The sequence below is a fragment of the Centruroides vittatus genome, unplaced genomic scaffold (assembly GCF_030686945.1).
Source record: "Centruroides vittatus isolate TY-2023 unplaced genomic scaffold, ASM3068694v2 contig_824, whole genome shotgun sequence".
Classification (NCBI taxonomy): domain Eukaryota; kingdom Metazoa; phylum Arthropoda; class Arachnida; order Scorpiones; family Buthidae; genus Centruroides; species Centruroides vittatus.
In genome coordinates this window covers 47,797-61,311 of record NW_027122537.1, presented here as the reverse complement: position 1 = coordinate 61,311, position 13,515 = coordinate 47,797, and the positions used below count along the sequence as shown (strand labels likewise).

At 34.3% G+C, this 13,515-nt stretch overlaps 1 protein-coding gene across 1 annotated transcript in view; it reads left to right on the top strand.

Annotated features, from left to right (window-relative positions):
* Nucleotides 1–5,949: 5,949 nt before the first annotated feature.
* Nucleotides 5,950–13,515, top strand: part of LOC136982395 (RNA polymerase II-associated protein 1-like) — a 42,058-nt gene continuing 34,492 nt past the window's right edge. The window contains exons 1-2 of the mRNA XM_067278888.1: nucleotides 5,950–6,351; nucleotides 12,244–12,315. Of these exons, the coding sequence (XP_067134989.1) occupies nucleotides 6,204–6,351; nucleotides 12,244–12,315 (220 nt within the window). The 5' untranslated portion in view covers nucleotides 5,950–6,203. The remainder of the gene's footprint in view (nucleotides 6,352–12,243; nucleotides 12,316–13,515) is intronic.

The following is a 13,515-nucleotide window of genomic DNA, read 5'->3' as shown; positions in this document are numbered from 1 at the left end:
TTGGACAGGAACACGAATGCAGTCGGTATTTGCCTCTTTTTGGCTTTTTAGGAGATTTAGAATCGGATTTTAAGATTTATATAAATCGCTCAATCTACAGAGAAAAACAGAAATGTTTAAAAACAATTAAAAAAAAATCGGGAGTTCCGGTTAGAAAAAAAATGCTGTTTCAATAGGAAACCGAACTTTTATTCAATGTTACGCGACACCTCCTACAACTCGATAGCCACGCGAGAGCTATCAGTTCAATGTCGGATGCCCAGTGAAGTTCAAAACGGTATCCGCTCGCGAGGCCAAAAGCCAGTGGTTAAAATGTCGCATCCGGTGGCGACATTTTAAACGAAAGGGGGGTGCCCTGTGAGGACCCGAACGGGGGTCGACTAAAAAGGGACGAAATTGGAGCTTTCCATTGTTTAATGGAAGTTTTTTTCTGTGTATTTAAAACAATGGAAAAGAACGAATTCGAGAAACACGCGACGAGAGAGGAATCAAGTTCTGTCGCGACGATGACCTCTCCCGCGCCCTCCATCGGGTTTCGAATTGGCACCAGGTGACAATGAGAGACCAATGGAGAGGCGATTTGGGGGAGAAAGATTATAAAATCGTCGTTTCAAGGACATTCGGAGTTCTTGGTCTTTGGTGCAGGGTGCTCCGCTACTGGGTTCCGGATAAAGTTTAACAACGAAGTCTGGATCGTCGCTTCGACCTGGTCTCCGACCCCCGCTCCCGACGAGTTGCGACCAGGTACATCCCGCCGCCGAAAGCGTCACAACAAGTCGTGCAGTGTGCCCCGGGGCCGACACCACCCTCCTCACCTTCATCGGAAGTTTAAACGATCGACGGGACTATTGAACTGTTACACGGACTGATCCGCCCGTTGGATTGGTGTTACGCCGAATTAAAAGCATTTTTGTAAGCTCCATTTTTATGTTTATTAAACGGTTTTAGATGGTAACCTGTCTCAGTGATGTCAGTCCATTCCCACAAGTCAGTCTGACCGCTCGACCGCCGTAACTTTCTTTCTCTCCCATCGGCTGGCCTTTACATTAATATCATCATATATCTAAGATACTGATACTCATTAATTTAATTAACAATTTACCTAACTAGGTAGTCTCAGTTTCTCACTAATTTTCACAATAAAATTGCCTAGCCTAGTCCACTAACCACTTATAGAATAAAAGTTAAAAACTCTTACTTAATAGAATTAGAGTAGAAGTTATAAAATATTAGTCTTGTCTTGAATAAAATATTTTAAAGGATTAAATAAAATTAAATTAATTACTTCTGTTATTTTTTTGACTTTTCTGGAAGTAGGATCTCAAGAAACAAATGGTATTGATGGTGCTGTCTCCCAACCTACTTCTTAATGAATTGCATATATATCCCGCTGCAGAAAAGGCCTTTTCTGCCTCTGCGCTAGTTGATTTCAGGGTCATTAAATAATCATAAATCGTTCCGTCACGTGATTCATTGACGTCACAACCGACCGTAAATTAGAATTATGCACCAGGACTAGTAGAGTACTTATTTTATTTAGCGCGAAGACACTTTATTTAGCGAGAGCGGAAAGTCAACTGGCAATTAGATCCGCAGAGGTAAAAGGGCGGGCAGTGCGGTGTAGTGAGGAGGTGTAGCACATGCTGCACTGAACGGCAACGTCACTCTCGCCGCCGAACGATAGCGCACGCAGTAAAGCGGCAACGTCGACAACGTAGACTTTTGCACCATTATTTTAGAAAGTTAATTGAGTATTTGCGGATCCGCAGCGCTGGATCCAGCACCTGGTGCTGGATCCAGCAGGCCGAAGAATGCGCTGGATCCAGCTGGATTGCTGGATGAGGGATCCAGCAATTGCAATCCCTAGTCGTGTAACGGCAACGAACTAGAATATTCTAACTCGTTGTGTAAAAGTGTGCAAAGGAAGAGCATTAACTCTTAACTGAGATGGTGCAAGTTGAGTTAAAATGACCTTGCTTAGTTTTTTTTTTTTTTTTAATTTAGAAAGTAAATAATAACAATCCTCATACCGGTACATACACAATCCAAACTATCTTCTTAAGCCTTTACGTTTCCGGTACCCAAGATGAAAAATTAATAACGAACTAACGTTTTCGAATCTCCTCCGAGATCTTCGTCAGGTTCTTTGACGGTTTTGCGATGGAATGCGATGATAATCGAATGTTTTTGAGATTCAAATGATAGAACATCTCCCGCGTGCAACGTGCAATAACTGAGAACGTTCCAACATGCATTTAATATATATGAGATTATCGTAAAAATGACGCTGTCTATCCGTATAGTAATACTATACGGCTACCATTGCGGGTGGACCTCGGATATATATCGCCACGCATACGATAACACGTTGCCATACTTGAAATTAATACATTTCCCCGATTTTCATGCTTTGTAAATCTCAAGGGTCTCCAAGGCCCTGATGCGGTCCGTATCGAATGACCTTTTAATGAGGCTGGTGTTGTCAAAATCTGCCTTTACATCGGGGTCCGTGGCGTACGTCGACAGGGCGGTGGTGTGTTTTTTTTTGGCAACGTCGTACTTGTGTTCCGAGATCCTTCTTTGAACGGACCTCTTGGTAGATCCGATATATACCAGGTCTCTTTGGAACCTGTGATCTGTTATCGGGATGCTATATACTCCCGGCGCTCTTAGAAAATCCGGTCTGTCTTTGGCGTTCCTGAGTAGCGAATAGATCGATTGTGTTCTTGAGTACGCCAAATAATAACACATTTCTTTCTTTAACCCTTTCTTTAAACGTTTCTAAACAAGACAAAATATTCTGTATCGATAAGTTAAATGCATTTCAAAACGTTCTTAATTTTACTTTCCCCGGTTGTTATGTATACTTAACAAGGGAAAGTATTGTAATCGTGTCAAATTTGACCCTCAGTTTTTTTTTTTTTTGCAAATCTCCACGTTTTGAGACCACCTGAACTAAAAAAACTCCAAATGAAAAAAATATTCCGTGTATGTGTGTTGGCGTTTATAAGAAATGAAATTTAGCACGAAAGCTTGTGTAAGGAACATTGATGCTAATAGCGATGTTGCGGCCAAAGTTTTATCTCTAAAACGTGTACGTCGGACGTTCGGCGTCGCTTTCCTGTAAGCCTAGAAGTTTGACAATGGTGTTTGGAAAGTCAGTGGAATCATGCTTGACATTCCAAACGCCATTGTCAAACTTCTAGGCTAATACCCCGTTCGCACCGAGCATTTCAATCTAGATTGTGACCAAGGTCAGCGACTATGCCTTGGTGCGAACACCCTCGACCGTTTCAATCTCGACTGAAACGACGTTCAATCGCGATTGACTGGAGAGAGTTCTTGAAACTAGATCCAGTCATAAGAGAGATCCCACAATCCCACGCGCGTGAGAAAATACAACATGGCTACAGAATACGTGTCGGGCTATCGGCAAAGAAATAAAAAAGATGTTTGGAGAGACGATGACATCTGTCTATTATTAGATATATGGCAAGATAAAGTATTTATTTCTAATCAAAACTTCCATTTTGTGTGTTGGTGTTTGTGACTTACCGAGTAGTTATGCCAGTTTTATCATCGCTTACAATAGCCGGGTTATTCTCAAGCGAATTACCTGTGCGAACGGCACGACGTTTGAATAGCGACAGTCACAATCCAGATTGTAGGTAAATCGAAATCGAAGTTAGTCGAGGATTGTGTGCGAACGTAGTATTACAGGCAGTGGTGATATTCAGCGGGTTCGCACAGGTTCGCTCGAACCCGTTGTTAAAATTTTCAGTTTTCCGAACCTTGTTAAACACACGGAACATTTCTCAGTAGTTTTGTTTCTTTTAAAAAATATATTAAAATATACGTATTATACTCTGTAATACTACTAAACTAGAGCCTTATACCCTGTTCGCACCGAGCATTTCAATCTAGATTGTGAGCAAGGTCGGGGACTGTCTTGGTGCGATCTCTCTCAACCCAAACGAGGTTTAATCGCGATCGATTCAAGAGAGTTCTTGAAACTAGATCCAGTCATAAGAGAGATCCCACAATCTCACGCGCGCGAGATAATACAAGATGGCTGTGGAACACGTGTCGGGCTATGGACAGCGAAATAAAAAGGATATTGTACAGTATTTCGAGAGATGACATCTGTCTATTGTCAGCAGTGCCATTCGGGGTGAAAAAATCTCTCTGCCTAAAAAAAAAAAAAAAAAAAAAAAAGGTCGACAGCACTAATATACTACTGTTACCTGGTCTTTGCTCAGGGCCCCTTACGTTCCAAATACGCCACTGATTATTAGATATATCGCAAGAAAAGGTATTGTATTTATTTCTAGCCAAAACTTCCATTTCGTTTGTCGGTGATTGTCAGGGAAAAATTTTCTGCTAGCGAACCCTTTGTTAACTATTTCGAATATCACCACTGCTTACAGGAAAGAGGTTCTGAACGTCCGACATACACGTTTCCGTGTTTAAAACTTCGGCTTCAACCTCGCTAATAAATTTTAAAGGTGAAAGGGGTGGGGTGGTAGAAGGTTTTTTTTTTTAACTCTTTCCGCCCTGTGGGCACTAAGAGGGCCTCTTTTAGTAGGCCCATTATGAGTTCGGCCAGGCCCACAATGGGGCGACCGGGTGGTGAGGGACGGGGCCCGACATATCCGAACGGACCACCCCCCGAAAAATTCCTGGGGATTATTCGACCCGTTCGGATTCGATCCCGGGTCCCCCAGAGCGGTAGGCTGCCACCTTTACCGCTCGGCCATCCGGCCGTCGGTGGTAGAAGGGTGTCATATGTCATATATCGAGAGAAATTGGACTTAATGCAGATGTTATTCGTTATTAACATTTACATTTTTTTTTCTTTATAAAACTCTCATCAAAGTTAAGCTTTTTGCCATTAGATAATAATTAAAAATATAAAAAGTTAAAAGTAAAGGTTTCTTCTAATAGTGAGACTAGTGATATTTATCACATTTTTCTTAATTATTCGTAATTAACAAAGACAAGATTAAAACAGTTCACTTTATTTCGCCTATTTAACAATGCGTTTAGGATTGGTAATTTTCCAATCCTTCTTCAGGCTCATGGCTTCAGTGTCTAAGGTTGTCTACAACTTAACGAACAAAAGGTTAGTTCATGTTAATATACTTTTGTTATTCAGAATGATCCATAATATGCACAGTTTGCACACATCCTAATGGTGCAGTTTCTACATATCAGTCACTTTCACTTACTAGCATGTTTTCTTTGTCTATTTTTGATGGAAAAACGCAACACTTCTTCCATTTCCCACAATTATTATTTCATTATCTTTCAGAAGGATTTTAGCTTCAACAATGTGGTTCATAACATGACAAAAATCAAAACGCAATTTTTCATTGCAGATAATTTCACAAGTCGAAATAAAAATTTCCACAAACAATTTATAATTATAATAAAAACACAAGAACATTACTTATATTCTGCAAAAGAAGAAGAAGAAAAAAAAAACACTGTCCGAAAAAAGTCAACAATGTACTGAGTATGGTACGGGTCAGACTGACCTGAGCACACTATAAATAAATAATCATATGGTTGAGAGTACAGGCATTCAAGACCTGGTTTATAAAAATATCGTTATATTGAGGATTAAGTTCACTAAACTTACCACTTTAAAATCTGATTTTACCTTCTTTATATTATAATAATTAAATAAAATCTAGAAAATAGCTAAATTTCAGACGAAACAATCTCGATTTAGATGCGAAAAATAGATTCTAAAGTAACAATCTTGCCCAACACATGATATAGACTTCGATGTTTTGACTTAAAGTAAAATGGCAGTCGATAGTGCCCATCGTTGCCACCAAGAGCGCTGTACAGTACTAAGGTCACAGCCATTCTATAGAGTACGGTATATTCCAGCTCGACGGATACTGCTCATTTTTTTAAAAAAGATATTTTTATTTTAATTATTCATTTTTCTGCATTTAAATAATTTAATAAGACTTTATCACGCATTTTAAGAAGTTGCGACCTTTCGTATCAAAAGACCGGAAGAAAACGAAGCGAGAGTTGGCAATGTGTATCGTACTAACAACGCAATGTTTTCAAATCGGATTAGTGTTATGACGGAAGGACAAGTGTTTGGCAGTAGTGGCAATTAAATCCATATAAAGGCTATAGTATACAATTGAAATAGGGGAGGATAAGGAAGAAATATCAAAATAATGGATTTAAAAAGACCTTCCGCTAAAGATACCGAAGATGATTTGCTTAAAATGCAGCAGGAATTTTTGTCGACAAAAAGTAAACCTGCTGCTCAAATTGTAAATAAACGGAAAAGCAAAGATGAAGAATCTGTTCATACTAACAAAAGTTAGTAATTTATTTAAATTGTAGTTTTGTTCATATATTAAACTGATATTTAGGTAAAAATCGCGTAATAATGAATTAAAAAAATATAAGAGTAAAACTTTGTTTTCCTTTCATTCATTACGTACACGATTGTGTAAAAAGTGTTAAACGCGATTTATTATTATTGTTTCTCATTTTAACAATTCTTTTGTGCACAATCATTTTATAGAACCAAGCAATTTCAAAATTTTGTGTAACACAACATCTAGCAATAGTGATGGGCGATAGTCTAAATCAATTGATAGCTACATCGAATGAGTCAAAAATCACTCGATATTTTATCGAATATTTAACGAATTATTCGCCATACTATCGAATATTTTTAAAATATAAAAAAGAGGAAACAGAAATATATAAAAAAAAAAAAAAAAACACTATTGTACCATACTTTCAAGATACTATTTACCAAAGTCATTTGAACTTTTTCCTTTCTTCGTATGTAAAGTCACTACTTAAAATGAGTGGGTCTACTCTTTTTGGTTGTAAATGATTCTATTTTCTTTTAAAAATCATATTTGAAGTTTTGGAGAAATGTCTCTTGCTAGGTACTTGTGTTCCAACTTTGCAAAGTACTTCACTGTGAATTTATATAGCTGTATTTACAACTTAATATTTCTACAGAAAATCTATTGAAGTTTCTTTTGTTTCTACCATAAGTATGTTCAAATACTCTCAAAGAGAGAAGTTAATTCCTTCTCCATTATTAAAACTGCCCTTTAGCTGCACTCAAGTCCTAGTTCAGTGATTCTTAACAGGGGGGCCACAGCCCCTGGGGGTCCGTAAGAAGTTTGCCAGGGGCCGCAAAATTATGCAAAATTTCCTTCGGAATATAAGAGAAAGAAAATTGATGTATAACCGATTATCGTATTGAAAAGTGAAATAAGAAAGATAAAGTTTTTTTATTTAGTTATTTTATTTATTTTTTTATTTCTTCTTACATACAACTTTGTTAGTACAGAAGAAATAAATGCAAATATGCTACTTACACTGCAGTATTTACTTCTTTTATTCCAAAGTAATTCTAGGAAACTATTAATGCTTGGAATTTTAAAAATAATTAAGAAAAATAGTAGGCTTTAAAAATTTTAATATTTTTGCAAAAGTTATGCGAAATCTTTATAAGTTGTGGGTGTTTTAGTTTTAGCATCGACTTTGGATGATTGACATGTTTCTTATTTTATTTTTTGTTAAAAATTAATGAGTTTTCATGTTTAATTGTGAAGTTTGAATGTTATTTAAATAGATAATGAAATAATAAAGTTATGATTTACATTTATTATATAAAATAATAAAGCAATAATTAAAAAAAATCAATTTATTATAGATAATTTAAATATAAATTATTATTAAAAAATGGGGGTCACAAAAAAATTATGAAATATTTGGTGGGCTGCGAGTATAAAAAGGTTAAGAACCACTGTCCTAGTTGATAGTCTACACCACTGGAGTGCTGCAGCACACTAGGGTACCATAACACTTATATGTACTACACAAAGTGCAGTAATTGTACTTTGATAAAGAACATCAACATTAATCTGTATATAGGGAAGTTGGACTAATAACAATGAATAATAAACCTTTTACATTGTTTGGTTTTGAGTGGATACAAAAAATAAGATGTGCCTATTGTGTACAGTACTCATTTTTACTTCTGTAATTTTTGTAGTTTAGCATTAAAAAAATACATTGGAAGGGAACGATTTACTGGTATAAAAATATTGGAAGGGATACCAATCGTCAAAGTACTGGCTTAATATGTAAATAAATCACCACTGACATTAATAACCAGCAAAATGAAAAATTTTTACTGTAACTAACATTTTCTGTATACAATGGACGTTGTCATGTAACTAATAGAACTTAAATGGGACAAAAAATTAAAATCTTGGAACAGAACATTCTTTTAAATTACAGATCGGTGTACAATTGGAAAGGATAAGTTTCCCTTTGCTCACACTAAAGAAGTAGGGGTACTGCAAAAAAAAAAATTACAAATTCAGGGTGTAACTTTTTATTTTAATGAAAGATAATGGCTGTACACAAAATGTTTAGCCAGCGGAAGGATGGTGAGGAGATAGAAAGAAGAGAAAGGAAGGATCCCTCTGAGCGGTGTGTGTAAGGTTACTCCTACTTCTATGTTTAATATTGGCATGCAGTTTTTAAGCTGCAAGGCCATGGGTCTAAAAGGAAACCTGAGTTGTAGAATATGCCAATAAGTAGTGTAGCTACATATAAGCTAGACAGAGTAAAGTTTAATGCTTAAAATTAAAGGTTTCAAACTAATATTAAAATAAAACAGAAGGGGTGCAACTATTAGAAAAAAGTTGAAAAACAGTAATCTATGCAAACAGTTGTGACAGTATCATTCTGTTAAATCATTAGACATTTATGTCAACTCTAATAACCTTAAATAGCTTCGCAAAGTATAGTTATCCACAGCTATACTTTGCGAAGCTATTTAAGGTTATTAGAGTTGACATATTTGTTACTACTTCGTTTCTGAAGATGGATTTCATTAGACATTTTATAGTTGTCCACACTAATGCTAACAATATTACACTACTATCATTCATCACTATCTAGAAACTTGAAAATGCTTTTATAAAATGATTTCTTCAAAGTTGCTGGAGCAGATAGGTCTCATTTATTATTTAATATAATATCAAAAGTTGTAGGAATTTTCACTTGTTATCAGGAGGGTAGACAAATAGTTAATTTAGATATTTCTTATGTTGATGATATAATCTAATATTTACATGTTACAAATTTTTTAAAAGTTGCTGTGCATAGTTGTGTACTAGATGAGTCAATATATATGTTGCTTGCTTGATTATGCACATGAACCAATTTTTTTTATAGTGTTTTGATTATAAATGATTGATTATAAATATGATGTCATATTTTAATTAAATTTAGCACACATAAAGGAATTTATTTCAGTTAGAAAGAATAATATTAAATTTTATTTTGACTGTAGCTTAGAAAAATTGAATCTAAAAACATACAATAATACAATAATTGTTGAATATGTAAGATGTGATTATAATTTTGTAATTTATAAGTCTTAGTATTTTATATAATAATTATGATTATGAAGTTATTATAAAGATTGCTTTTAGCCCTTGGTATAATTAAATAAAATATCTACTAATGTGAGGTAGATAATAATATCTACCTCACATTAATAGATATTTTATTTTGTTTAATTATGATTATACAGAGTGAGGCATAATGGAGTCCCACATTTATGAGGTAAATTTAAAAAAAAAAAAAAAAGGTACACGAATATATGGAAAAAACTTTTTATTTACTTAAAGTACATGTAATAAGGTTTTTCTTTGGTTAGGTTTTAAAAATGATGTCATCCAAATGTTGGCCTTCACGGGCGATGCACATTTGGAGCCGTTCCTTGAAGTTTTCTTCAATTCTCACCAGTGTATCTGGAAGAATGTTGGTGATTTCCTCGTGAATGGCTTTCTTGAGTTCTTGTAGGGTTCGAGGGCAATGTTTAAAAACTTCTGCCTTGAAATACCCCATAAGAAAAAGTCACAGGGGCTCAAATCAGGAGCGAGGGGGCCATTCAACGGCTTCTCATAAAGAGATTAGTTGATCGGGAAACATCTGTCAAAATGGTGCGAGAACGGCAGGTCATATGGGCTGTGGCTCCATTCTGTTGAAACCAAAGCCACTTGTATCATATTCTTCCATTTTGGGGCACAAAAAATTATCCAGCATATTGCAGTATTGTTTGGAAGTCACAGTAACAGTGACACCATCCTCTTCAAAAAAAAAAAAGGCCCCATGATGCCTATAGAGAAGAAAGCACACCAAACAGTGACTTTTGGGCTGTGAAGATGTCATTGGTGGAGTTTTCGTGGGTTTCCAGCCAGCCCTCTGAGCATGTTGACTACTGAAAACTTTATTGTTCATGCCACCTAGCAGGACTGACCACTCCCATTGGACGACATCATTTTTAAAACCTAACAAAAAACACCTTATTACATGTCTTTGAATAAATAAAAACTTTTTTCCATATTCTTGTACTGATTTTTTAAATTCACCTCATAAATGTGGGACTCCATTATGCTCCACCCTGTATTATAACATTAGTAGACTAAATGGAATATTGTATGTGTGTCAGGATAGTTTAGGAGATAAACATCAATGAATATATCTAATTAATAACAGATAAAATACAAGTATCATGGAATATATTTATCGTTATACACCCTGATGACTTTTTCAATAGTGGAAAATTTGAATAATGGAGTATATAATGAAGCCAAATATAATGTATATAATGTCTAGTTTGATGCAGTAAACCACAGGCTCCTACATTGTTACTGGCAGATTGCATTCAAGAGTCTGTTTGGAAATGCTTACCTGTTCAACTACTGAGACCAAGCATTATTCAAAAATGTTACATATAATGTTTTTAGTAATTTACTGGTTGCTATCAGAGTTGCCAATCTTTGAGAGTGGATTAGAGAATGACTGATCAACTACTGGGTACATCATTCACTGCTACCAACCAACCAGATTGGTATTTCCAAACCAAACTTGAGTTTTTAGAGTTGAAAAAGCATGCTGTTTTAAATAGCATGCTTTCTCAACTCTAAAAACAAATTTTCTAAAGTTTTACAATTAAGTACTTTTTTTATTTTGTTACATTAAAGTACACTTTTCAAATGATCAAAATTGAAAATTGAAAATAAACCAAAATGATTATCCTAAGTAATTACAGTTATGTACTTTTTTTGTAATTTTGTACATTAAAACATTTACATATTACTGCTTGAATGACAATTTAAAGGAATACTACTAACTTTCACTTAGGATAACAATTTACATTTAAAAATTGCAGGCAGAACCAAAATTACAGCAATTCCTCAAGCCTACAAAACTCAAATCTAAAAGAAATGACAAAACTAACCTTTGATCTGTACACATACATAACATACCAATACCAGCACACTTGAAATTAAGAAATATTTACTAACATTTTCATTTTCATATTTACTAACATAACAGACATCTTCAGGCATAAAATGCAGAACAAAACAGCTACATTTAAATCAAATGCATTTTTATGAATGATTTACATGTTCAGTTTAAAATTGTTTCTGGAACAAAGTATGTCAAGATTTGTAAACATTAGTAAATATTTCTTAATTTCAAGTGTACTGGCATTGGTATGTTGCATATGTGTTTCCTATCCCAGTTATGGAGAGTTAGTGACTGATCTGTACATCTGTGTATTAGTTTGCAGACCAAAAACACTCCTAAAAATTGATTTTTTACAACTCCAACTTGCTTTTAACAAGGCAAGTCAGTGTTGGACTGGAATGACTTACCTTGACAGCATTATGCTGGAATGTTCTTGACAACAAATGTCTACTCTATAAGAACAATAAGACATATAACAGCATAAACCATAGAGTATCCCACATTTTACCAGTACTTAATTGTCAAGACATTCAGACACCAGTGGATAGCCAAATCCGCTACATAAATACTCATGTTATACTGAAGAGGAATCACTAAAGTATAGTGATTTGAAATGTATATATACTATAGTGTGAATAAATAACATTATAAATACTTGCATAGTTAATTTAGTTACTTAGAATCCAGACAATTGAAATTTGGAGCAGAATATTGTACCAAAATTTTTGGTTTATGAATGAAGAAAGAAGAAAGAGAATTAATTTTTTTTGTTTAATTGGAATAATATCTTATAGATTAAAATCTCTTACATAAATGAATGGATATACATAATTTAACAATAAAAATTAATTGAATGTAAAAATATGTTTATTGATATTTTTCTTTATTATATTTTTCTTTTAATAGGTGAATCAAAAAAAGTAAAATGTGAAGATTTAGATGATATGCAAACTGATGCTCATCCAGTTATGATTGAAAGTAAGTTTTTAAGTTGTACATATGTATTAATATTATTGTAATAAAATTGTACTGTTTGGGTTGGTAATGTGGAAGATACAAGTAATCTAATAGGTTGATATACATATTATATATAAAAACTTGACATAAGCTAGTAATTAGCATAAAGATCTAATCACTATTAAACTAGTAGATAAGCCCAACGTTGCTTGGGCAAAAAGTAACGATAATGAAGATTAAGATTATTACATTATATCCAATCTTACCTGTTTTCACAGAATGCAAAAATTAGGTCTCCCTGTTTCCAACTAATTAGAAAATTTGTAATGGATCTAAAAATATGTTCGATTTCTCGCAAAAACACAAAAAACCACATCTGCGCCTGTAAATCTTGCATGTCGCTTTCTCTTAACACTTCCATTTTTAGCCCTTTCATTGTTAACACTTACCCTGCAGGGTAAGTGTTAACAACCTCTCTCCTGCAGGGGAGGGGAATTTCAAAAAATCCCTTCTTAGTGTACATTCTCTTGATGTACCCTATTAAAACGCAATTAAAAATGCAAAAAACCGCATCTAAAATAGTATAATAGAAGTCGAGTTCTTCACGGTAAGCCTTAATTTTGTCCCTCTCCTCGTGGGGGGAATTTTGACATCAATATAATAGTAGGTATATAAAAACATGCGTGTATTCGAATGCAACATTGTGTCAAAATTTCAAAGCAATCAGTGAAGAAGTTTCGGAGATTTAAGATTTTGAACAAACGAGCATTTACATTTTTATTTATATAGATATTTCTATATGTAGAAATACCAGTAATTTTATGAAGTAAGATGAGTAAAACCAATAAAGATTATAAGTATATTTATGCATATGTATTCAAATAACTAACCCAGATTTTTAATTACTTCCAATAACTAGGACTGGCTTGTTTGGACTATGATAAGGCTAATTAATAAGTGATTAAACAATACAACTTGAACTAAATGCAGGAAGTTAGGCTTCATTCTTGTGCTAAGTTTAATAATTATAAGTTAAATTTGAATTAAATTAATTCATTTAGAAGATTCGGAAAGAAAAGATCAACTCAAAATGGAACTAGAATGAATCTGCAACTTCTGTTTACTATATAGATATGTTACCAGTTATGCTACATGCACTTTTATTCAATCTTCACTTTAAGACTATTTTAAATTTCATATTAATTAGCCTTCTTTTAGTTT